General features: G+C 40.9%; 5 protein-coding genes across 8 annotated transcripts; 1 reads left to right on the top strand and 4 right to left on the bottom strand.

Annotated features, from left to right (window-relative positions):
• Window positions 1–1634: 1634 nt before the first annotated feature.
• Window positions 1635–11904, bottom strand: nf2b (NF2, moesin-ezrin-radixin like (MERLIN) tumor suppressor b). Of its 3 annotated transcripts, XR_014699553.1 has the most exons (18): window positions 11538–11903; window positions 11185–11292; window positions 9862–9987; window positions 9568–9690; window positions 9328–9411; window positions 9081–9149; window positions 8896–8978; window positions 8669–8744; window positions 8422–8559; window positions 6716–6790; window positions 6506–6619; window positions 6260–6382; window positions 5787–6004; window positions 4770–4872; window positions 4012–4142; window positions 3760–3928; window positions 3172–3380; window positions 1635–2318 (listed from the first exon to the last, which is right to left on the bottom strand). XR_014699553.1 is itself a non-coding variant. In XM_084564987.1 (17 exons), the coding sequence occupies exons 2-17, from the start codon at window positions 11272–11274 to the stop codon at window positions 3333–3335; spliced, it is 1770 nt and encodes a 589-aa protein (XP_084421113.1). In that variant the 5' UTR covers window positions 11275–11311; window positions 11538–11904; the 3' UTR covers window positions 1635–3332. The 3 variants fall into 3 exon arrangements, 2 of the variants coding, with proteins under 2 accessions (XP_084421113.1, XP_084421112.1); XM_084564987.1 differs by having other exon boundaries at window positions 1635–3380; window positions 11185–11311; window positions 11538–11904; XM_084564986.1 differs by having other exon boundaries at window positions 1635–3380.
• Window positions 11905–12153: 249 nt separating this feature from the next.
• On the top strand, window positions 12154–15987 carry mettl27 (methyltransferase like 27). Of its 2 annotated transcripts, XM_084564996.1 has the most exons (6): window positions 12154–12314; window positions 13042–13169; window positions 13419–13547; window positions 13680–13815; window positions 14244–14339; window positions 14507–15987. In XM_084564996.1, exons 2-6 carry the CDS (start codon window positions 13050–13052, stop codon window positions 14731–14733), a joined length of 708 nt encoding a protein of 235 aa, XP_084421122.1. In that variant the 5' UTR covers window positions 12154–12314; window positions 13042–13049; the 3' UTR covers window positions 14734–15987. The 2 variants fall into 2 exon arrangements, with proteins under 2 accessions (XP_084421122.1, XP_084421123.1); XM_084564997.1 differs by lacking the exon at window positions 12154–12314 and having other exon boundaries at window positions 12604–13169.
• A 1921-nt stretch (window positions 15988–17908) lies between these two features.
• On the bottom strand, window positions 17909–20066 carry LOC311502662 (claudin-4-like). Its single transcript, XM_084564991.1, has one exon. The coding sequence runs from the start codon at window positions 19569–19571 to the stop codon at window positions 18615–18617; it is 957 nt and encodes a 318-aa protein (XP_084421117.1). The 5' UTR covers window positions 19572–20066; the 3' UTR covers window positions 17909–18614.
• A 1398-nt stretch (window positions 20067–21464) lies between these two features.
• On the bottom strand, window positions 21465–22535 carry LOC311502677 (claudin-4-like). Its single transcript, XM_084565006.1, has one exon. It carries the CDS (start codon window positions 22328–22330, stop codon window positions 21698–21700), a length of 633 nt encoding a protein of 210 aa, XP_084421132.1. The 5' UTR covers window positions 22331–22535; the 3' UTR covers window positions 21465–21697.
• A 992-nt stretch (window positions 22536–23527) lies between these two features.
• Window positions 23528–24791, bottom strand: LOC311502676 (claudin-4-like; the record flags this gene model as incomplete). The annotated part of the gene is made up of 1 exon (XM_084565005.1): window positions 23528–24791. One exon carries the CDS (start codon window positions 24789–24791, stop codon window positions 24159–24161), a length of 633 nt encoding a protein of 210 aa, XP_084421131.1. The 3' UTR covers window positions 23528–24158.
• Window positions 24792–25528: the final 737 nt, after the last annotated feature.

Here is a 25528-nt window from a genome sequence, read left to right as displayed (position 1 = left end):
ACAATGGAAGAAGGTCATGTGGTCTGATGAGTCCAGATTTACCCTGTTCCAGAGTGATGGGGGCATCAGGGTAAGAAGAGAGGCAGATGAAGTGATGCACCCATCATGCCTAGTGTCTACTGTACAAGCCTGTGGGGGCAGTGCTATGATCTGCTGCAGTTGCTCAGGTCTAGGTTCAGCAACATTATGTGCCCAAAGACTGAGGTCAGCTGACTACCTGAATATACTGAATGACCAGGTTATTCCAGCAATGGATTTCTTTTCTTCCCTGATGGTACAGACACATTCCAAGATGACAATGCCAGGATTCATGGGGCTCAAGTTGTGAAAGAGTGGTTCAGGGAGCATGAGACATCATTTTTACACATGGATTGGTCACCACAGAGTCCAGACCTGGAGACCAGTGAGAATCTTTGGGATGTGCTGGAGAAGGCTTTGTGCAGTGGTCAGACTCTCCCATCATCAATACAAGATCTTGGTGAAAAATGTATGCAACACTGGGTGAAAATAAATCTGGTGATATCTAATCAAAGCTAAAGGCAGTCCAAAAAAATATTAGTGTGATTTTTTTTTTTTTTTGGCCAGGCAGTGTGTGTATATATATATATATATATATATATACATTTCATATAAAAAAAATAATCCCAAACTTTTTTACTGTTTAGACAATCTTACCTCGAGTTGTTCTGTCTCCATAAGGTTTCTAGGGTTTCTACTAAAAACAACAACATAACATTATTTTGCAGTCTGACGGATGTATCATTTGAAATTTTCCTCACATCTCAAAATGCATACATTGCAAAAAATAGTTGAATCATGTTTTCAATGGCTGTCTATCAACTGCATTATTAGAAATGATATTGTATGCAAGTGTTAGATTTAGTAATAACATACGGTATGTGCACATCATACTGGTTATGTTTGGTGTGCAGTGTTAAAAAATAACAGCATTAATAAAGCACAACACACCTACCTCTGTAGCCTGTGTTTTCATGTTGATAACTCAGAACACTTACAGACACAGTAGTGAAAGTAATTAGTCTTTTGAAAGCAATGTGCATAGACTTATGTCACATTTAGTGCCCAAAGCCGCAGTATCGCTAATATGGAAGATCAATTTTATCCTTGAAACACAGTTGCTTCAGATTGATACCTGAGAAGTTGACTCGAGTGTTAACAGACTGTCCTCCTTTATATTGTACATTATCTATCCATCCATAATAAAAAAGCAACCATGTCATTGCCTTACTCCCTCAAATGTGTGCTCTGCAAAAAAACATTCAGAAAAACAAATTACATTAAAATGGACTAAATTATGAATCTGATACCTTCACAAAAGTAAAGTTTCAGTCATGAGTCAACAGAGGTCAAAACACACTTGAGAAATCGTGAATAGTTCATCTACAAACCACAGCAACATATTAACATAAAAGGCCACAACTCACTAACGTGACGTCTAGCACAATTCCTCTTTGCTCAAATTTCCAATATTTCAGAACTTTCATTCTACTAAAGTAGTATTTTGATTATTTTAATGTACACTGAAATGCAGAGTTGGAGCATTGTCTGGCCTTGATGGAGGAATTAATTTATTAGGAAGCATTAGGAAGCAAGAATGACTGAGACATTGTGCGCACTGTTGTATCATCACTGTTGTAATAAAACGGCGTACACAAAATAACTTGTGGTTACAAATCAGTGACAAAACTCGGGTGTGATATTGTAACATTTTTGTCACGTCTGAGTAAACACAGCCTCCAAAACGCTCCATATGTGAAATTACATTTCTTTTTTTCATTTTTTTTTTTAACACTGGACTTAATTTTAAGAGGAAAGCAGAAAAATAAAACAAACACTGACATTATAACAAGTCCCTCCCCTCCCGACAAAACACAGACCTCAAAAAGTGTGATGGTGATGTTATTTGAGGATTTAGAGCAAAAATAAATAACGTTAAAGCAGCAAACTGAAGCACTTATTTCAACTGACATAATAGCATTTACACAAGACCAAGGTTAGCATTACTCTCCGATAGTGTTAGTCACTGTTCAGTCCATAATTAAATCAGTCTAATAGGCAGGTCCAATGTAAAATCCCTGGAAGTCCATCTGACATCCAGCCTCTCCCTTTAGAATAAAAGAATAAAACTCCACGCTTTATGTGAAATCCACTGTTGGAGTTGATGTTTGAGTGTTTGACATGTGAACTACTATTAGACTTTACCAGGTTAAACATTATTGGGTATATTATAATGCATATGTTAATGAGATTCTACTGGCAGTGATTGTCTCCAACACCAACCCTGAGAAGTGCACGAGCTGAGGAAAAACAAAGGGAAAAGGAAAGCCATCAATCTGCTATTTTGTGAACCGATTAAGGGAATATATCAACTCCAAAGTTAAAGTAACTCTAATGCTAATTAAGACACGTGAGCGCAATGACACCAAATGAAATCCTAGCATCTCAAATCATCATAGCAAAAAATAAAGTTCAAGGCACGTCAGCAGTCTGGAGTACAATAATAAAAAAAAAAAAAAAAAAAAAAAAATTGAAATGGCCGAGCTCAAGCTTGTAACTGTGTAACTTATATATATCTAGAAACTACCATGATGAGGCACGACAAGTAATAAAGGCACCTGTGTGGCTGTTCATGAAGTAAAAGGAAGTAAGTAAAAAGAAATCAAAGATCAAACACGGACTTAAACAGTGGAGTGTCATGTCTGCTCGCCAAATGTATGGCCAGAATAGTTTTCACATTACATATCACTGTTCAAGATTCACCTTTAGTGTCCCAAGCTATTTTCAAGAACAGCTTAGTAAATCTGAAACTGTATTAGTTTGAAAGAAAATGACCAAAATCTTCCATATTTATAAACTTCCTCCCAGCCTGAAGTAAAGATTATCTAATTACATAGCTAAAACTGCTTTGTAGATAATTCTAACTTAATCATTTTCCCAAAAGGTTTTAAGGCAATAACGTATAAGTCATCATTAAGGCAGGAATATTTCTATAGCTGACCAACTTAAGTATCCCTTAAAACCACACAGAACCATTCATCCATGTTCAGCACCATATCCTGAATCAGTGTTACATATACGTCACACATCAGTGTGGTTTATATATATGTATAAGAAATGTCAAAGGTGCTGTAGTGTAACAGGTGGCCAAACCTAGCATGATGACATGCTCATCTGTTGGAGAGGATGAATTGAAAGTCTTTCCAAAGCACACAGGCACGGTGTGGGTGCGTCTCTGTCAGTAAATGTGAACCTAACGTGTTGAGAAAGCAGATCGGCTGGTTGTCCTCCGTTTTCATCTCGCGGGATGAGGATCAGACTTCTTCAAAGTAGGCCACCTGAGACATGTACGCAGAGTTTCGCTGCAAAGCAAGACGAGTATGAGCAGTTTGAAAAAAGAAGCAGAGGCAGCTGAAAATGGTTTTGGAAATGTCAGAGACAAAAAGTAGATACGCAGCTAATACGAATACGACTTCCAGTGCAATTGATAAGTTTAAATTATTTTATAACTTCCCAATTTTAAACGTTTGTTTTTACCTCACAACACAAATTAAAACTTTGGTGAATACTGTGTGAAGATTTACCTGCCGCTGCTTAGTTAGAAATGTGTGAACTTGACGGAAAATGGCTTGGATGTTACAGAGATTTATTTATATTTAACTTCTGCATTACAGGTTTAAGATTTCAGAAAAAAAATAAATAATAGTATTAACAGAGGAAGATGATCGTGATAATACATACGTTGCTGTGAGGTATGTAGACGGGCTCCTGGGCGTATCCCCGTGCTTCATTGTGGAGGGTGTAGAGTCCGGCCTGTTGCTGCTGTTCCTCCAGCTTCAGGGACTCAATTTCTGACTTCAGCTCCTTCAGCTGGTCCTGCAGGTGTTTGCTCTTTTCCATGTACTCTAGCCTGTGATGAGATACCGTTAGCAATCGGAGCCAAAAGATCTGACGAAAATGTTGCTGCAGGGGTGGGCTCAATCTCCAGCTCACCTCTCTCGCTCGATCTCCATGGACAACCTTTTCATGTCTGAATCTTTGAAGTCTAGACGAGTGGCTGTTGCTTCATAGGCGAAGTCGGCTGCTTCCGGAGGAGCAGGGGGAGTGGAGTAGGCCGCTATGAGCTGGAAGCCAAGCAGATGTAAATTAAATGTAAGTAGGTACATTCATGAAGGTACAGAACATGACTACCTGCAGACAAACTGAAAACAAACTATTTCTATGCGAACAAATAACTACAGCGTCCTTGCTTCTATTTTCTTGTCGGCCTTGCAGGTGTTTGAACATCTGTCTGTGGGAACAATGGCCCATCTCTTTATGAACTCAGATGCAACAAAAGTTTTCTAACAAAAAGTAATTTCTGTATGCTGAAAACATTAATCAGTGGTTTTAATCCCAATACAACCAACAGAGAAAGAGAGGCCATTAAATAATTCCTGGGAGATGTATGAAATCATTAACTTAGAGAAACAAATGAGGTAATTTGTGGAGCAGTAACAATAATCCTCCCTATATATAACACCTGAAAGGCAGTGAGCATCACTTATTGGTCATTAACACTGAGGCAGAACCTAAGCTCATAAATTAGCTTTAAAGCAAAACAGCTAATCAATGGCTTTATTTATTAAAATAAATGAATCTTTGTAACTTTGGATGATCTTCTAAACAAAAAACTTAATTTAGCCACAGAAAGAAATAATAAAAGCATCACAAAGAACACAGAAGAAGCAGCATCATCATCTTCACAGTACAGGGTATGTTGTTTTGGTGATCTCCAGCAGCTTCTGCTTTGCTCTCCGCTCTGCGTCCTTCGCCTCGGTCAGGTCCTGCTTCAGGTGATCGGCTTCCTTCAACCTGGAACATGAGATTTGGTCACTTCAAGGATAACACCAGGGAGTCACAGTATTGTTTTTATAAATAAAGTAAAACCACAGTCACATCAGCAGACTGTTAAGAGCATTTTACTTTTTCTAGACAGAAGCTGCACATATAAATACTCTTTATATAAATCATCTTTATAACTAAAGATTCAGAACTGACACAAGGCAGTTCAACTAATGGATGGTATTCATTTTGGAGGCACATTATCTTATTGGGTTAGAAAGGGGGAAATAGGGAACAGATTACAAGACTATAAGAGCTCGGATTTTGTGACTTTTTATTTATTTCCATTCTGTCCTGATATAGTGAACCTTGGCACTTAGTGAATTTATGCACAGGTGTTTCGTTCTAAACTATGTCTAATCATTTCAGTCTGCAACAGCTGCAAACCTCAAGGATTATTAAAACGGGATGGACTTGACCACAATTTATTGCACCGCAGCAACGCTTTTAAATAGTTTCTCTTCTGACTTTTAATTCATTTGAAAAAGATGGGTGTAGAGTGGGAAAAATGTGAACGGACAGCACAAACTCTGATATCTACAGTAGTTTAAGTGATTTCGTAGAAGAAACTGCAACTTCAAATCAAACGTATAAAGTTTCATGTATCCTTGACCCTGATGACACAGGTTCAAACCCAAATATTAAATATCAAACTACAGAGCAACAACCCATTTTTAAATAACTTCCCCTCAGACCAAAGAGAAAAAAATCTACATGAAGTTTCATCCATTTTTACAACCTTCAGCTTTTAGGAAAACCCTTTTACAGTGTTATGATTAATAGCAACGTATCCCATCCATCTATTGTGAATTTACTGAATGTCGTGAGTACAGGAAAAACACAGCTGGTACATAGAGAAAAGCAGCACAGAGACGATTTCATACCTCCGCTCAGACTGCTCCACCAGTTTTACAGCCAGCTGTTCCGCCTCCCTCATCTTCTGCTCCATCAGCCTTTTCTCCTCCTTCGTCTTCATGGCTGTGACCTCTAACCTCTGCCTCTCCTGCTCAGCTTCTGCAGCCTTGTGAGCCAACAGCTTGGCTTCCTCCTCAGCAATCTGCGCCTTCTCTGCCAGCAGGTCTGCCGTCTCCTCAGAGCGCAGCTGGGGGAAATGAAATGTAACATCTTTACAGAGCAATAGATAAATTGCAGAAGAGTTAAGGACTTAGCGTGATGGAACAATCTGTCTCTGTAATGCACATTGCTTCTATTATAACGACACGTTGCTATATTTTTCTTGAGACAATTTCTATCATCATTTCTGTCACGTAACAAGAATGTGAAGCCATCTGTCCAAACAGAAGCTCAAGTTTGGAAGATTCAACATTTATCTCCTCTTAAGGATGATGGCTCTCACCAGTGCCTCATTGGCCAGTCGTGCCTCATCCTGCAGCTGGAAAAGTCTTCGCTCCATCTCCTCTTTTGCACGCTCCGCATCCTCCCTCATTTGTTTTTCCCGTGCCAGGATCTGACGCTCCATCTAGACGGAGGCCAAGAAACCCAGTTAAAGGCAAGCGTGATTGAATAACGGAGACTTCCCATTGTTTGCATTGTGTCTGATCTGACACTGTCATTGATCTATTACAGCTGAGAGGACACTAACCTTCTTGCGGGCTTTCTCCTCTTTGGCTTGAGCCTTCATCTGCTGCACTTCAATCGAGTCCACCTTCCTCCTCCTCATGAATAGATCATGGTTCCCGATGCACAACTGCAGAATCTAGAGAGTTAGATAATAGAAACCGGGAATTCATTACTTCATTCAGATCCTGTGTATCTTTGTTGAACATTTATGTGGATAAAGAGGCAAACCGACCAGTTTGTTGACACGCAGCTGAGATGAGTAGAACTTGAAAACATCCGTCTTCTTGTCCAGGGGTTTGATCGTAAACTGCAACAATGGAACACATTCAGCTGTCAGTTCACTTTTGAAGCTTTTACAACAGTTTAGTTGTTTAGGCCGAAAATCTTGCACTGAAAGACTGAGGGTTTCCCAAAATAGATGCATTTCCATAAAGGTCAATACATGGTTGCCTCGTGTCAGCAGGAATCTGCAAACTCAAAATCAATATATACCTCTGATAAATGGACTAGAAAACACAGTTATGTCCTCCATGTCTGATTGTGCATTGTGATAGTTGTGGCAAGAAGTCACTGAGAAACTGCCACTGTGTACTGGACTTCTTCACAGAACGATCACAGTCAGTCTGCATTGGGAATAACAACTCAAACACAAATACGCTGAGCGCTGGTTCACCCTAAGGCTGTGTACTCAGCCCATTACTGTTTACACTGCTAACTAATGACTGTGCTTCCAGACAGGAAGAGAACCTGATCATCAAGTTTGCAGATAATACCACAGTGGTGAGACTCATCCGCGGAAATGAGGAGGCAATGTACAGGAAAGAGGTGAAACATCTTGAGGGATGGTGCAGAGACAACAACCTGGTGCTCAATGCAGACAAAACGAAGGAGGATGCTGACTTCAGAAAGTCTTGATCTTAGCACACACCCCTCTACATCAGTGGCTCTACAGTAGAGAGGGTGAGCAACATCAAGCTCCTTAGAGTTAACCTCACGTGGTCAGCAAACACCACCGTGATCGTGAAACGGGCCCAGCAGAGAATGTAGATCCTCAAGACCTTCTACAGAGGAGTGGTGGAGAGTGTTCTAACCTAGTGTATATCCTCATGGTACTCCAGCTCAACAGTGGCAGACAAGAAGGCCCTGCCGAGGGTAGTGAAGGGAGCGGAAAGAGTGATCGGAGTCTCGCTGCTTCCTGTTTAAGAACTCTTCCAGCGCCGGTACAAGAACAGAGCACCGAATATCATCAGAGACTCCTCACACTCTCTCAATAAACTCTTTGAACTGCTGCCATCAGGCAAACGGTACCGGAACATCAAAAGCAGGACTAACAGACTGCTCAACAGTTTTTTCCTGGTGAACTGCTGATCTGATCCGGGAAGGGCACCGTGCACTTTACTTATTTTAACTTAAGTCTTTAGTATTTTAACTAAATCTGCACAGATCTCAGAGAGAAATACAATTTCATTCTGTCTGCACTACAGTTGTATGTATGTCAAAACGACAATAAAGCTTGAATTTATTTGATTTCAGAAAGAGACCAGGCTTTTCTTATGGTTATTAACAGTGTTGAGCGTGCTCTCAGAGTAGATTTGTCTTATCGGGATAGGGAGGCCTTCTGTTTATTCAGCAACCGAGTAAATTTGCATCATAACTTTGTCAATATCATTAGGGATGTGTAGTTTGCATCCAGTCAGAAGGCTTTTCCAAAATGAAGAAGCCAGATTTATGCCTCTGTGTTGACTCTACATATGCCCTAACATGATGCAGACCACAGTGACTGGTCTGCAATGCATTTCCTTGTCCACATATCCAGTGTCCAGACAAAAACAATGGATTTCGCCTTTCCTCTGCCTCCTACACACCATCTACACAGGCACCTCCCTTTTCTATTTTCAGTTAAAGTCCAGCCTAAGTCACTCTACTGCTTTCACGTACCTCCTTTTCGCTGTACGAGATGTTACGGATGCCGCTCCAAGGAAAAGACTTATTAGGGTTGAGTTTGTTGTTGGGATTGTAGATGTGGAGGCCCTGGGCGTCCACTCCAAGTAACAAGTCTGTGTCTCTCTTATTTTGCTGTCAGTGTGACGTGAAAAAAGAAATGTGAAGCATCTATGACAGTAATCACTGGATTATACAATTCAAAGTTTAATTACATTAACAAGTCACAATATTTTATACTCACAGTAATGGCAAAGTAGCTGACACCGTACATCTCAAGGTCCTGCGCAATCTTTAGGTATTCCATCTCAGCTTCATCTCTGTATGGACGATGTGAGATTTAAAAAAAGAAAAAGGAAGAAAAGAGATGTCACACCATGATGCCTTTTCACATTTAAAGTACGTCTTCTGTAAAGGTGTTCATTTGTCATCACATGCTGCATTACAGCTTCCCTCCGGGGTCAGTACTACCTGGCGATGCCTCTGTGCTCGGCGTACCAAGCTGTGATCTTTTCTTCCCACATGTCGGCTGTCATCTGGTACTGCATCAAAACCTGTGATAGAGACACAAGATCACATTAAAAAATAAAGTACTGCAAGAAGAAAAATACTACGAGTGAAAAGGCCGTTTTATACACATAGTACTGCATTCTTACTCTTTTTGGCAGAAGCTCATCCTGAGCCAGGAAGCCGGGCTTGTGAAAGTTTGGGTCATAGTCTCCGTACTGTGATTGAGATAGGAGGGAAAAAAAGAAATTTAAATGTTGCACCTTGTAAAAATGTTAAATACCGTCACAAAGATACGGGCTGCACTGTATTTGCTTTCAAAGACAAAAATCAGAACCCAAGAAAATAAATCAATGCACAAATGCATGGACATTTAGCTTTGCAAATCTTTCTTACCTTGGCTTGGACAGCATACGATGCCAACAGAACGGAGGCTTCAGGGGAGCAGAATATCTCCTCATCTAATATCTGTTTTTTCACCTAAGAGTTTGAGAAGAGTGAAATTCTTGTGAGCCACGTGAAAGTTTTTTTTTTTAAGCATAGACTGAATTCTACCAAGAAGCGTAACTGAAGCCATCGCCAAAATTGCTTAAAGAGGTTCTACAAATAAATTAAGTCCATGATTATTTTTACTACCTGTAAGAAGAAGAGATGCTGAGTAATTTCTTGGACCAGTTCCTCTTCTACTTTTTCTGGGAAGAATTTAGCCAGGAAATGAAATGTTATCGGCGAGTCCTTGGGAACCTCCTGGTCCAAGACCTTGATGCACAAATAAACAATAGCAGAAGAAGAGTGAAGGAAAGTTGCACAATAATGTGTTCAGTAGACTCTCTCTAAAGCGCCGTGTCACGATCGGTGCAATTTATGATGGACAACACACAGTGAAATAACTTCTGAAGAAACGTTAAATCATTTAACTCCTTTACTCACCCGTTTCTCTGGTTTCAGCCAGGCGTAGGTGTCCTTTACTGTGTACCTGAGCCCAAAGAACCAGGTCTCCCTCAATCCGACAGTGCGACACACCAGGTCAAACAAATCTTTGCCTTTCCATTTCACCTGAGAACAAGAGTGAGTGGCACCAGTGAGTTAAGATGCTCAAAGACTTGTTCTCATTTTTTGTCAGTGTATAAAATAAATCAGTAAACATGGCTGAATTACTGACTAGGATTCATGTTGTCTTTTCTAGATGAAGATGTGCAAGCCCTCTAAAAAATGACATTTGTTTATATTAACCTTCAGGAAAAACAATGGGCCCTATTTCTCACAGGTCATGACATAGATCTACTGAGAGCAGATATTCGTGAAGCTGTTCTTTACTACCTAAATTTATCACAAGATATAAGATATCTCTGCTACTGAGGGTGTCTGCAAAACAGCTTCCTCGGGAAACTCTGACTGATGCTGTTCCAAGCAGGTTGTATGGCATATTTCAGTAAATATGTTTTCTCGTATCCTCTTTTCACCTTTAAGTGCAATACACGGGTACTAGAGCTAGTGAAAAGGCGCACATCAAAACAGGCAAATCTAATAATCATGCAAGGATGTTTCTGGACAATTATCAGTGTGTTCTCGCTCATGAGTCCGAAGTTGGCTGATTATACATGAAAATATGATTATACACTGATCAGCCACTACTTTAAAACCACTAGCCAGTGAAGTGAATAACGATGATAATCTCATTTCAAGGTTTTTCTGGGAAACCTAGGTGCTGGTAATTATGTGGACAGGGGTCAGTTGGGGTACCCGGCCTGGTCTGTGGCTACACAGCCCTGTCAACACAAACTGTGACGCACTGTGCGGTTTGAAACCTTTCTATCAGTTACGACCGTTAGAGCTACAGCTACACGGGTCAGCCTTTTCTCCCCGCATGCAACAGTGAGCCTTGGCTGCCCACAACTGCTGGGGATGACTGCCAACGGCTCGCCACTTTTCATCCTTGCAGCACTTTTGATCCCATCACTGCAAACTGGGAACAGCCCACAGGCCGTTTTGGAGATGCGTTGACCCAGTCGTCTAGCTATCACAACCTGGACCTTTTCAAAGTCCACTTTTCCATTTTAGGAAGCTTTAAGGACAAAACGTTCACTTGCTACTGAATATATCTCACCCACTGACAGGAGCCATGATAAGAAAATCACGGTTATTCAATTGACCAGTGATTACGGCCACTGCTGATTGTGTATACATTATTTTTAAATACAGAAAGGGAAAAAAAAGCCTTTATTTAAAGCTTTAAAATAAATCAATCCATACCTCACAGCTGAACTCCATTTCAGCATCCATAGTGACAACTTTGACTTTGAAAGTCTTGGGCTGTTTCTTCTTTAATCCTAGGATAGACATTTTGATGGCAGAAGAAACCTGTGGAAAATAACAAAAACTGCTTCAAGGTTAAGACGTGACATCTTAGGTGATAAATTAGATGCACCCCGTTACTTAAACAGCACATTTAAATATAATTAACAATGTCACGAACGTGCAGTGAAGTGCTACTGGATCCTATTTCTGCGCTATCAAGCTGTAAGAATGAAAACTTTTACAGAATAAAAAAAGTTACTTAATTGTTAAGGACAACAGACATTTGTAATGTAAATGAGGCCCATTACCAGGGAGTAAAGCTTCAAACTTCTGCCGTCCAACAAGGCTCAGAAGAGGCTGGGCTTTTTGTGTGTGATCAATGCTAAGCTAACTTATTTTACTTCACAGCGTTAGCTTCCCTGCTATGCCACGAAAACGGACCAAAACAAGTTGTAGAAAGAGCGGAACTTTTGAGAGACCTCCATGGTGAAATAAACCGAGTTAAATGGCTTGTAAGATATTAAAGCTATTTCAAATTAAGCCTGGAGACGTGTTTGCTAACGCTATCTGCTGCTACGTCTTTTAGCTGGTTAGCTTGCTGTTAAAAATCAGGTCGACTTTCCAGAAGATTTTTTGTTTTGACTCCCAAATCACTCTACAGGTGGGAACACGAATAGCAGCTCTGGATAACGCCACTGCGCATGTGCAGGAATTTCAGATCCAGAATGCCCCCTTCAGGGGTTGTCGGAAATATTCTGTTTCACAGACGTTTAGAGCACAGAAAGGCATGGCCGTGAATGACACGGTCGTGACAACGGCGAAGAAATTATCTGGCTTGAAAAAAAAAAAAGTACACGAAGGCCACCACAAAACGCTGAGTCAGTTAAGAAGGCAAAGGCTGTTTTTGTTCTTTAATTGGCATATAAGTATCATAGAAGTTTCATCCCCCGACAGTCTTCACTGAGCATGAAGGCATCACAGCTCTGTGAATGTTAGTACTTCCTGTTCTAGTTTGTTGACATATGTATTGGACATATAGACTGTATCGGACTGTTAGAGGAGAAAGAAGCTGGTAGTGGCAGCCAGTGAGTCTACTGTTGGTAACTCTGTTTACAAGTTCATGCCTTGTGCATTGTTAAATAGTTGTAGCTGCAGGCTGTATGCTTCATAACAGTAGAGTAATTCAGACGAGACCATGCTCCAAGCAGTGCAATAACGTGTCAAAAATGAGTTAGCTTTATTAATAGTAGCTGTAAAGTAAAAAAATAAATAAAAACAGTGGCTTCTGTTGTGTCCACATTTATTCATATTTCAAATGTTCCCATATTCTATTAATACAATGGTTTGTAGAGCCAATAATTAGTCATTACTGTTTTTTATTCATCTTTTCAGACACATATGAACCAACATGTCACAGATTTCTCAAATGTGAGACTTGGCTATGTTTAAATTTTTTTTATTTGATACTTTGATACAAATTGATCCCCAGAATTGATTTGGTGTCACTGTGACTGAGTGATATTAGGATCAGGATTAGGATTAGGATCTACAGAGCCTGATCTATATGGTGTCTGTTTGACCATCTTAAAACTGCTCCATCAGACAGATTTTCACTTCTGCTTATGTAGAAATGATATCCACTGTAATTAAAACAACAAAAAAAAAGAAATGATCAGCATGTTGGAGCAAGATGAAGGGTCACTTAGCATCATAAGCGCAGTGATTGTAAATCCCCTGCACGCACATTTTATAACGAATGATCTGTTGTTGCTATTGTGGCTTGATTATATAGTTTTACATTCTCTTGAACAGGTCTGAAAATGTCAGCGGTCAGTAACACATTTGAAAATGTTAAAGCAGTTATCTTATCTGCTCATGAAAGCACCACTTCAAGAGCAAAGGTCAGCTTTTACAACTCTTGGGCAGAGAACTATGACCAGGTGAGATACAAGCATTTGGATGATAATAGCAAAATCTTGGTATTCCTTCTCAGATTATTAACATGAACTGCTGATACTGTGCACAAATATTGTCCAAGAATATAGTACAAAATACATATCATGATGTTCACTATTTGTGTACTATAAAATAACAATGCCTCCTGTTTTATTTATATCTAACTGAATGTACAGTCCTTGCAATGTTTTTTTTATTTTCATTGTTTGCCTTCTTCTTATAATGTGGAATAGGATGTGGCCGTTCTGGAGTACCGTGCACCAAGTCTGGCAGCAAACTGCATTTCATCCTATTTCAGCGGCGAGCGAGAAGCAGCCATCGTGTTGGATGTGGCCTGTGGTACGGGACTGGTGGCCAAACAGGTGAAAACACATATAGAGCAAATTCCTGAACTGAGGAACTCTGAATTTACAGTCTTGACACAGTAGCTCTTCATTTTTCTTTTCATTTAGTCAGTTGTCCGCGTTGACGTCTAGTCTGTCTCTGATGTACAGATGAAGAAGCATGGATTTCGACATTTTGTTGGTGTAGATGGAAGCCAGGCTATGTTGGAGATAGCCAAAGGGACCATGTTGTACCAGGACTTGAAGCAGTCCTTGCTGGGAGAGGAGCTGCTGCCTGTCCAGTGGGGTAAGGAAATCTTAATAAGTTCAACCAGTCATCACTGAAATTTAGTCAGTGCTCAGGTGAGGTGACTTTTTTTCAGGATTTGTGTGTCTTCAGTTGGCCACCTTAACCTTGCATTTCAGTAATAGTTTAACATTGTGGCTTAGAGGTAGTTGGTAACGAGGTTGGTTTTGCCAGCCTCATACTGTCTTTCACGCAGAAGTCGAAACCGCCTATTAAACCCTAGAGCTACTAATGAACACCGGCCCCAGTGATCCCTGCCACAATGAAAGCTGTCATGTTTGAGAAGATCTGTCTTTGGAGACATTCAGCAGATAAATAAGTAAAGAAAAGTCTTGTGCTCCACTAGCTTAAAACAGCAAAACTCCAAACCCTTTGGAGCTAGGATTGTCTGAATTTGAACTGAAACTGAAACTCGTCATCTCTTCCAGAAGATTCTTTTGATGTGATTGTGATTGTTGGAGCGCTGAGCGATGGTCAGGTCCCTGTTGGTGTAGTCAGAGACCTGTGCAAGGCTACCAAACCAGGTGAGAATATTTATTTATTTTTGGTCTGATGTGTCAATTTTAGTTTTGATTTGATTGGTTGAGAATCTGCTCTTATTATACTATACTACTATAGTAATCTGCTCTACTGTATGTGCTAACTCAACTACAGGTAAACTCTGAACACCACTGTTGCTTCTTTCCACTAGGTGGCTATATTTGCATGACAACCAGAAGTAACCATGATAATCTGGAATACAAAGCCGCCCTTGAATGTGAGCTGAGGAAGATGGAGGAAGAGGGGTTGTGGAGTTGTGTACAGGTCACTGAGGTGGAAGACTGGGAGCGAGCCGTATCAGAGCAGGAAGATGGGTATATATCTGGTGCTGTGTACCTCTATAGGAAATCTGAAACGATGCACAACAGTGTAACATAACGTGACTTCACATCAACAGACCAACATCACTGAATAAAATGCAAAACATGCAAATAACTCAGTATACACATCACATCATGATTTTTTTTTTAACATTGCCAGTCTTATACACAGAGGCGGTTCTAGCCTGTTAAGCAGCAAGTCTAACCTGATGGCTTTGACCACTTCTTCTCCAAGGTGTTAACCACATTATCAAGAGTCGGGACTAAACCAATTCACCTTGATGGTGTACACACTGTGTTAGTATGAACTGTATTATTTAACACAAACCAGAAAATTATGTCTGTGAGATGATGGTCCTATATTAACAGTAGAATTAATTAATTAATTTGTGGTTTACTTGACAGCATTTCGTGGTGTCATTTTAAATACATAGTAGTCTCCTGTAGAGATAAGCTATAGATCCCCACTCTCTGTGCTGCCGTGCTACCTATAAAGCTTTAAGGTCTGCCTAGAATCTAGGCTTGAGCATATTCTCAAGTCTAAATTTTAGACTACTAAGGTCTGCCTAGGCCCGAGACAGACCTTAGTAGTCTAAAACTTAGACTTGAAAGTTCACATCAAAATTATGTAGAACCATATTCATGTTACATGCAGTGCTATGGTGCAATAAAACTGGTGACCAAAAATGTGATTTTAAGATTTCCACAGATGCAGAACCTTGTAATACGTGATGATATGACTTAGGTTTGCTCTCCGTGTCTTTAATTTCATGACATATTATCTGTCACACGTTAAGCAAATAAGAACCTGGATTAGTATAAAAAAATAATAGTGCCCTTTATAATGAAACACAACATTAATTTTCTACCTGTTTTAAATTTTATTCTAGTGCTTTGGAACAAATGAAAACTTTTACCTAATACTGACTGTGGTGGTAACTTATTTTAAACAAAGCTGAACAAAATTCTGTCTTATTCTAATGGGAAGATATGAAGGCTGAAAATCCAAAACTATTACTAGACAACGAGAGCGTTGACTTCTGGAAACTTCTCCTGCCATTCCTTTTATCCACGCCTTCTCAGGTCTTAATAATAATAATAATAAAAATAATTTATACTGTATTGATCTCCAAGGTGAAATTATGTTCCTGCTGTTTGACCCATCCATTCATTCATAGTAGTAGTGTGTACAGTTGGAGCAGTGGGCTGCAGCCTCTAGGCAGACCGCGCCCGGGGAGCAAGTTGGGGGTTTGATGCTTGCTCAAGGCACTGCAGCCACGGACACGGGGGAAGGTGAACCTGGGACCCCCCGGGCCCAAGCCGCACCTCTAACCACCACTCCACAGTTCCCCTTGAGGCACCACCACACTTTTTCAAAAGTATTCGGCCCTGCAGCTATCAGCAAACCAGCTTGACCTCTCAATGGATGCAATACCTAATTTTTAAAAAAAATGTGCAAGTCTCCAAACACAAAACTCTGCACACAGGGTCAGTCTGGCTTTTCATAACCACATACACGGAATGGTTTTTACCTTTACTCCTTGTGTCAGCAGCCATATTTGATTACAGGTATGGATCATGTAATTGATTATGACATGACAGCGTGTAACAATCTGGTTAAATTTTTTTGGCCAAGGGGAAATATAGATTTGCGGCACCGGATGAGTTCAGGACAGTTGTAGCCTCTATGTGAACTCCACTGATGTTAGCACCCGATTGCAAGTGCACAACAGACATGTTTCACAGCAGGCACTTTTAAAACACGGTCTCATTTAGAGGAAAATAGAATAATAAGTTCTCTGAGATGTTTGACAGTCACCTTTAGTCCAAAATGGCTCAGTTGCTGCACACTTATCAGCATAACCAGCATGTTTTTGGACACTGCGAGGAAGCTAGGGTACCCGGAGAGAACCCACGCAGACACAGTGAGGCATCAGTGCTAACCACCACGCCACTGTGCCGCCCGTGTTTCCTATATTGCTCTCCCAAATAAGAATAGATGCAGAATACAGATAAATGTAATTTCTTGTTAAAACGCATCTCTTAGGCAACAACCTCAAGTGCAGACTAGACACCAAAGTCACAGAAATAGGCGTAAATTAAATTTAAAAAGAGGCAAAATAGGTAGCATATTCTCATAGCAGAAAATTACCAAATAAACACAAGTAAAAGCGTTTGACTTTTTACAACTGCTCCTCTGTTTGATTCTGACCTGACGCTTTATTTTTTCATTATGTGCCCAAAGACAAGACAATTTAGTCAAACTCCAGTGTGTTAAACATGCAGGAGCTGAAGTGTTCATGTCCACCTTCAACCACGAGATGTCAGTATTTCATCAGCATGAACAAGCTCTGCGTTCAAGCCACTGCCTTGTCAGTCAGCATGGGGTTGATTATTGCTCAAATCCATAAAATAAAAATGTGTTTTAGATGCCAATAATCCCAAACTCGTCAAGCATTACTTTAGGAAGAAATGTTTATTTAAATCAACCATTAAAACATGCATTATCTGGGATACAAAGCCGCCCTTGAATGAGAGCTGAGGAAGCTGGAGGAAGAGGGGTTATGGAGTTGTGTACAGGACACTGAGGTGGAAGACTTGGAGACAGCCGTATCAGAGCAGGAAGACGGGTACATATCTGGTGCTGTGTACCTCTATAGGAAATCTGAAACAATGCATTACAACATATCCGTCACTGCAGAAGCTGTGGAGCAAGGTGATTTGAACTTACTTAAAGGTCAATGTTAAGAAGTGATCTGAATAAAGCACCACAAAACCAATGATTTTCACCAGTTTTAGTTGTGTACTAAAGGAGTTTTTGAGTAGAATCTGGTGTTATTATACTTTTTTTTTAACCCCTTTCTTGACTATCTCTACAGAAGTGATCATTTTTACAGGTTGTGTCTGTCCATAACACAAAGCCTGTCTTAAATAATATTTTTGCATTTTGGAAAACTCTCATCACGTCAGTATGTTTTGACTACATGATGCCACTGCATATTTGAATGAGAAAAAAAACTAACAAAAAAAAACAACTTGTTTCACTGAAACTAAATGTTGAATCTTCTGCAAACACATTGTGCTTCCGCCTCTGACACGTGCAGCACATGTAACAGCACTCTCTGTCAAACCAGTTCTTCCTGTGGATTTTATTATCCAGGAAACAGACTGAATGTCCAGGGGGATTTTCTTTTTTTTTGCATGTTTGACACATTCAAATAAGTGACAGAAAGTGACTTGTCTGATTATTTATTGAAAAGTAAATGTACAAATGTGTGTCAGAAATCTGACCAAATAAAATACAATTAGGTTGACAAAAAGCACACTGGTTGCAGAAAGCGCTAACAATAACAAAGAAAATTCCATTATCTCATCAAAATAAGCACAACTTAAATTAAAATCTACTGAAAGAAATAATGAAAAACTTGACCTAAATTATCTAGCTACTTGCCGCTTAGTCACTCGTGTTGCCTTCATGTTGCTATAGTATATGTCCAGCATAAACAAAAGCCGACAGTGTCTGAGGTAAAATTCTTGACGCAGACGGATTCAACGTCATTTAAACAGTAACAAATTTAAAGTCAGAGTCAATGGGAACAGTTTACTGAAGACTGTCATGTGAAAAAGAAGACAAATAATAGCATACTTCACTTGCTTTATGTGTTTAGTTTAAAGATCAGTTTTAACACATTAAAGCTGAATTCCTCCTTCATATTGATGGATGTAGTCACAATCTTTTCCACTTTGCTCTTCAGAAACAAAACATCAAGAAGTAGACCCAAACTAAAACCCCAATATCATCAGTAAACAATCACAAACCTACAACTCCTACATATATACCACAGTTAAATATGTATACTACTGCTAAATACAATCAACTGTATTGCGTGTGCAAACTTAATTACAACCATTTCTGTCATTTCTGTGCGTGTACTCATGTCAGAGGTATGTTTTCGCTGGGTTTGAAGATGTATCTTCATTGTCACTGGTGGCTGACAAATTCTCTTCCATTTCTGCTCGTTTGAGTTGAGATTTTGTCGACGGTGCCTCGCTGTTTTCAGATTTTATCGACTCCGGTTTTTTCATCTGTGATTTTGACGAGGGTGCCCAGGAGTTTTCGGACTCTTGCCTAAAGCCCCTCTCAGACGCATCCTCCCATGGAGGTCGTTGTGGAGACTTTGCGGTCAGTCCCTCTCGGCTTTGAGCCCTGACAGGCTGAGACTTTGCTGAAGGTGCCCGGGTGCGATGAGACCCCACGTGGCTGGACCCATTGGAGGAGCGGACCACCAGGTAGCGGACAGAGGGGCTCTTGTCGTCTTCGTGGGCTTTGAGCGGGCATGCTGAGCTGATGAACAAACCGCCTCCCAGAATAAGCAGTAAGGATGCTCCCCAGCCGATGTACAGACAGGCTCCGATCTCCCTCCGCTGAGCATCTATGGCTGCACTGTAGAAATTCCTCACTACTGCCCCAGCTGCCCACGATGTGGGAATCAAACAGAGCAGTCCTGTGCATATCAACACACCCCCTGCTGCTACAGCCACCTTTCCCTTGAGCCCAGGTCTTTCTTCGTCCAAGAAGCGAGTGCACTTTCCTCCAATAAAGGCGAGAATGAGGCCCACGGCGCCCGTAGTGATCGCAATGGCAGTGAGAGCCCTAGCAGCCTGCAGGTCGGCGCTGAGAGAAAGCAGGGAGAAATAAGGTTTACACTGCATTTGTCCCGTGCTCTGGACCACGCAGGTCATCCAGATGCCCTCCCAGATTGTCTGGGAGGTGACGATGGTGCTGCCCACGAAGGCCGTGACCCTCCACATAGGCAGTATGCAGCAGATGATGACTCCAGCCCAACCCAAGAGGCACAGGGCACTGGCCAACATCTGCATTCCCAACGAGGCCATGGTGTTGAGGTGGAGGGAAGATCTCTGAAGCAGTTTATGAAATCCTCACAGACCTTCTTTTGCCTTTCCTCCTGGTGTCTGGCCACCCTCCTCTTTTCTTCTTGTATCTTTTTGAGAGCTTGTCTACGTCAGTCCTTCTCAACACATGTTACCATTTTCATGCGCCTCCATTCGTGTTTGTAATTCTCCCCTTGCTACAGTTGCAGTTATGCAAAGTATCTCAGGATGACAAAGCCCTGTCCTGCAGTCGTCCGTCCGGCCTCCAGCTGCTTTCGCTTGACTCCAGGTGAGTTTCAGCTCAGCCCAACTTCATTTGTTTACAGGCTATTTTCCATCTGTCTCTGCACCTCCCCCTTTGTATCCCTGCTCTTCTCTCTTCCCCTCTCTCCCTCTGCCTGTTCTCAGTGTTCTTCTCCGTGAGAGTGTTCTTTCTTTTTTGTCATCTGAGCGGCTGCCTGTGTGCTACTGGTCAGGTGTAGAAGTGCCACACCTACTCTATAGAGAAAAGAAAGGGGAGGAGGTTGACAGAAGGTAGAGTGAGACAAAGAGAGGGATGGAAGTGACATCATTTATTCCCTCCCTCGCTATCTTCATCTGATAAAATTATTTTGGAAACGACAAACAATAGGCCTCTGTGGGAGGTTGCACTTGTTTTTGGAAACAACATCTCTTCAGGAATTCAATAAAAAGTGATTCTGGTTAGATTTGATTAAAAGCTGTAGCTGTGTAAACTCAGGGGTCCGCATGTATAGGAGTGTGTGTAAACACATCAATGCATGTGAAAACTGTGAGTATTTGGAGAGCAATGTGGAAGACAATATCCTGTGAGAAGCCCGGTTTCACTCTAGCAGCTTTTACAGCGCAGAAAAACCTGTTTTAAAAATGCAAAACCCCTCCCCACCCACAAGCTTATGCACACACAGAAGCACAATTACCATTAAATCAGGTTAAAAACATTCTTTGATGTGTTTTGTTCTGGTGAAGTTCTGATGAATAGTTTTGGGCCCATTTCTTTCTTCTTTTATTTCAGCTATAACATATATATATATATATTTGTTTTTACTAATGTTTGACTTCATTTTTAACGGAAACACAGCCTCCAAATGCAAAGACTCAAGTGTGGTTGTGTTTGTTTTAATTTTTCAGGCATCGCTTTGTTTTTGATGCAAAAATCTGCAAAATGGATCAGTCTTAGACAAAGGTTAAACAGTTTCAAATTTCGAAACACAGTTAGCAAATTGCAAACTTTGCAGCAAATCTGACCCATGCTTTATTTAAAAAAATAAATAAATATATTATTCCTTTATTTAACTTGATTACAGAACGTGAAATTGACACAGTAGGAGGAAGTGATTCATAACCTGAAGATGTCATCCTTGCACTGGAAAAAGGAGAATTAAAAGATGTTTTTAATTTTGAGTTTTCACTGTGTCTCATGTGGCCACATTACCTCAGCCTTATTATTCACTAACACAGACTTATTACTCACTCTGTTCAGCTGTTTCTTTGGCGGGAAAGATACATTGCAGCATAACCGGTCTGGAAGGATGTTTTCATGAACACTCACAAAACCAGATCTGCCGTTCAAACGTTCATGTCATTTGACATCACTGTAACTGTTCTCACCTTTCAAAATATGACTAGATGGAAAACAAGAACCACATAATTACAAATGTATGTGTCTTCCAGATAACCTTCATTTTATTGGCATTCAATAATACAGGGGAAAAAATAAAAATATTAGTACGATCAGAATACAGTTCTATTCAAACAGCTAACATGGATCACATGATCCTCAATATTCAGCCAGTTTGAGAGCAACACAGGTCAATTTTACATATAAAATGTTAGTACACACGTTCTGAATATATAGCTTGAAAAACGTAAACATAACTGTGAGAAAGTGTCCATAATGCCGTGACGATACAAAAATAAAATGCACATTCACGATCAGAGAACTAAAATACTGCACATTTTACAACATGTATGATTCTTTTAGTATGAATGAAAATAAACCACAGAGCATAAGCTCACACTGCACATTTAGCTATTTTAATCACATCATTATGGAACTTGAGGTAAAACATTCATCACATCTTATCTGTTTCCAATAAGCTGCTAGAGATTCAAACATAGGCCTTGCTGCTGTCCGCAGAGCGAGTCTTGGAGTACTTCACGTCATAGTCATTTTCATCTCTGGGTGGACAGGAGCTGCAGAGGAGGCCTCCACCCAGGAACAGCAGCCCTGCGGCGCCCCAGCCGATGTAGAGTGCGGCTCCCAGCTCCCTCCTCTGGGCGTTGGTCAGGAGTGGATTGTAGAAATCACGGATGATGGTGTTTGCGGACCAGCAGACGGGTATGAGCACCATGAGGCCTGCGATGAGGAAAACAATTCCAGAGGCGATAGCCACTTTGCTCTTCTGCCTTTCTTCCTCCACAAAGTTGGTGCACTTGCCCCCGGCCACACCCAGCAAGATCCCAAAGACCCCGACAATAATGGCGATGATAACGAGCGCTCTGGCAGCCTGCAGGTCTTGAGGTAAGGCCAGCAGAGAATCGTAGACTTTGCATTGCATCTGGCCTGTACTCTGGGTCACACAGTTCATCCACAAACCCTCCCAGATGACCTGAGCTGTGACGATGTTGGCACCAATGAAGGCTGTGACTTTCCAGGTGGGGAGAGCGCAGATGACAATGCTCCCCAAAAAGCCGATGATGGCCAGGACCAAACCCAGAATCTGTCTTCCACCAGACACCATGCTGCAGCTCTGTCGATCTCTTCAAAGAGGTAAAACTGTGAGGTCTTGACGACTGAAATTTGTCTGTGAGAGACAAGGGAGGGGGGTTTTATCACTCAGAGTTGACGGTGACTTCCTGACTCACTGCTTTCGTTGTTGAAGGAGCAGGCGGAGGAGGAGTTTTCTAGTGTCGAATCTGAGCCGAAACTCGTTTGTTGTAATCTCACCGAACGAGATTGCTTCACAGTGGTCGTAGAAAGGACAGCAGAGTTTCAGAGATGCTTGAGACAAAATCACAGAAATACTCCACAGAGACAAACTGTTTGTTTTGAACAGGATGTCTTCTGCAAAATAAACAGAAATTTGAAATCATTCACCAGTGAGACATCGGATATTTGCATGGATGACACTCATCATGCAAAGCGGGACTTGACAAGTGACCAATGATGAAAGAATGTCGGTGCTCAGTTTCAGTATCAGTTCATTTCTAGAACTTCGTGACCAAACACAGGATGACGCAGGATTTCAGGGTTTGGTTTCTGGTGGTATTTCCTTTGGAGCTGGTCAGTGTTCTGGTCACTTTTTTGAGGATCGTAACGTAAAGAGACTATGAAAGGCTGTATTTGATATGACTAATATGATTGGGAGCTTGACTTTTACTAAGCAAAAACTATATTATTCTCTTAATTACAATGTGTGAATATGAAAAATGTATACAGCTTGTTCCTCAGTGAAAATGTTTTCCCAAGCAGCTTCTCCCTAACCCTAACCCTAACCTTTTTTTTTTTAAACAGATTAAACCCAAAGGGTGGCTTTAAATGCAGTGCCCTTAACATTGTCCAGATCACATCACTCATACTCATACTCATTCAGACACCTTTTATTTGGCCCTGTACATCATTTTACGTTAATTTGCTGGTTTGAACAATGTTTTTCTGCATGAATTTGCAAAGATATTGCCAAAATGGGCATCAATTGATATCTAAACTAATGCAAACCCATCTGAACACAAGCTGACTGAAATCAGGCACAGGATACCAGCCAGAACACATAGAGCTCCACCCAGCAGAGAACCCTAGAAAACAAACAAAAAAAAAAGCATTAGTCTTTTTGTTTACATGAAATAAATCAGAAAAAGTCAAAAATGACTGAGACCATCATCGTGGTGAAAGCTGCTGTAGCCTGTAGATTCGTAAAGGACACATGAAGACATTATATGAACAGACCATCATTACACCACATCTTTGATCGTCCATGCTCCTCAAACAAACATGTTTGAAAAACATAGTCTTTGCTTATGACTCAGTAGCATTTATCCAAGACACCAAGCACTGCGAGTATGCTGCACCACCTCAGGATAACTGCTGCAGAAAAGAAATGCAATGCTATGTATGTGTCTTAAGATAACCTTAATTTTATTGGCATTCAAAAATACAGGGGAAAAAAACAAAAACATTGGTACGATCAGAATACAGTTCTATTCAAACAGCTAACATGGATCACATAATCATCAATATTCAGCGAGTTTGAGAGCAACACAGGTCAATTTTACATATAAAATGTTAGTAAAATGTTAGTTTCAAGCTGAATATATAGCTTGAAAAACGTAAACAAAACTGTGAGAAAGTGTCCATAATGCCGTGAAGATACAAAAATAAAATGCACATTCACGATCAGAGAACTAAAATACTGCACATTTTACAACATGTATGATTCTTTTAGTATGAATGAAAATAAACCACAGAGCATAAGCTCACACTGCACATTTAGCTATTTTAATCACATCTTTATGGAACTTGAGGTAAAACATTCATCACATCTTATCTGTTTCCAATAAGCTGTTAGAGATTCAAACATAGGCCTTGCTGCTGTCCGCAGAGCGAGTCTTGGAGTACTTCACGTCATAGTCATTTTCATCTCTGGGTGGACAGGAGCTGCAGAGGAGGCCTCCACCCAGGAACAGCAGCCCTGCGGCGCCCCAGCCGATGTAGAGTGCGGCTCCCAGCTCCCTCCTCTGGGCGTTGGTCAGGAGTGGATTGTAGAAATCACGGATGATGGTGTTTGCGGACCAGCAGACGGGTATGAGCACCATGAGGCCTGCGATGAGGAAAACAATTCCAGAGGCGATAGCCACTTTGCTCTTCTGCCTTTCTTCCTCCACAAAGTTGGTGCACTTGCCCCCGGCCACACCCAGCAAGATCCCAAAGACCCCGACAATAATGGCGATGATAACGAGCGCTCTGGCAGCCTGCAGGTCTTGAGGTAAGGCCAGCAGAGAATCGTAGACTTTGCATTGCATCTGGCCTGTACTCTGGGTCACACAGTTCATCCACAAACCCTCCCAGATGACCTGAGCTGTGACGATGTTGGCACCAATGAAGGCTGTGACTTTCCAGGCGGGGAGAGCGCAGATGAGGATGCTCCCCAAAAAGCCGATGATGGCCAGGACCAAACCCAGAATCTGTCTTCCACAAGACACCATGCTGTAGCTCTGTCAATCTCTTCAAAGAGGTAAAGCTGTGAGCTCTTGACGACTGAAATTTGTCTGTGAGAGACAAGGGAGAGAGGTTTTATCACTCAGAGTTGACGGTGACTTCCTGACTCACTGCTTTCGTTGTTGAAGGAGAAGTCGGAGGAGGAGTTTTCTAGTGTTGAATCAGATTGCTTCACAGTGGCCGTAGAAAGGACAGTTTCAGAGATGCTTGAGACAAAATCACAGAAATACTCCACAGAGACAAACTGTTTTGAATGGGATGTCTTCTGCAAAATAAACAGAACTTTGAAATCATTCACCAGTTAGACATCAGATATTTGCTTGGGCGATACTACTCAAGCAAAAGGGGACTTACTAAGTGACCAATGATGAAAAAATGTCAGTGCTCCGTTTCAATATCAGTTCATTTCTAGAACTTCGTGACCAAACACAGGATGGCGCAGGATTTCAGGGTTTGTAATGTGAACATGTGAAGGAAAATCCCTCTTGGTTTCTGGTGGTTTCGGCACATCCTCAGATGCACAAAACCTTTGGAGCTGGTCAGTGTTCTGGTCACTTTTTTGAGGAAGTTTCTTTGTTGAACAGTTACGTAACTTTTTCCGTAATCGTAACGTACAGAGACTGTGAAAGGCTGTATTTGATATGACTAATATGATTGAGAGCTTGACTTTTACTAACCAAAAACTATATTATTCTCTTAATTACAATGTGTGAATATGAAAAAA

This window comes from Chelon labrosus, assembly GCF_963514085.1.
Source record: "Chelon labrosus genome assembly, chromosome: 17".
In the NCBI taxonomy this organism is placed as follows: Eukaryota; Metazoa; Chordata; class Actinopteri; order Mugiliformes; family Mugilidae; genus Chelon; species Chelon labrosus.
This window is presented reverse-complemented; position numbering and strand designations above follow the sequence as displayed.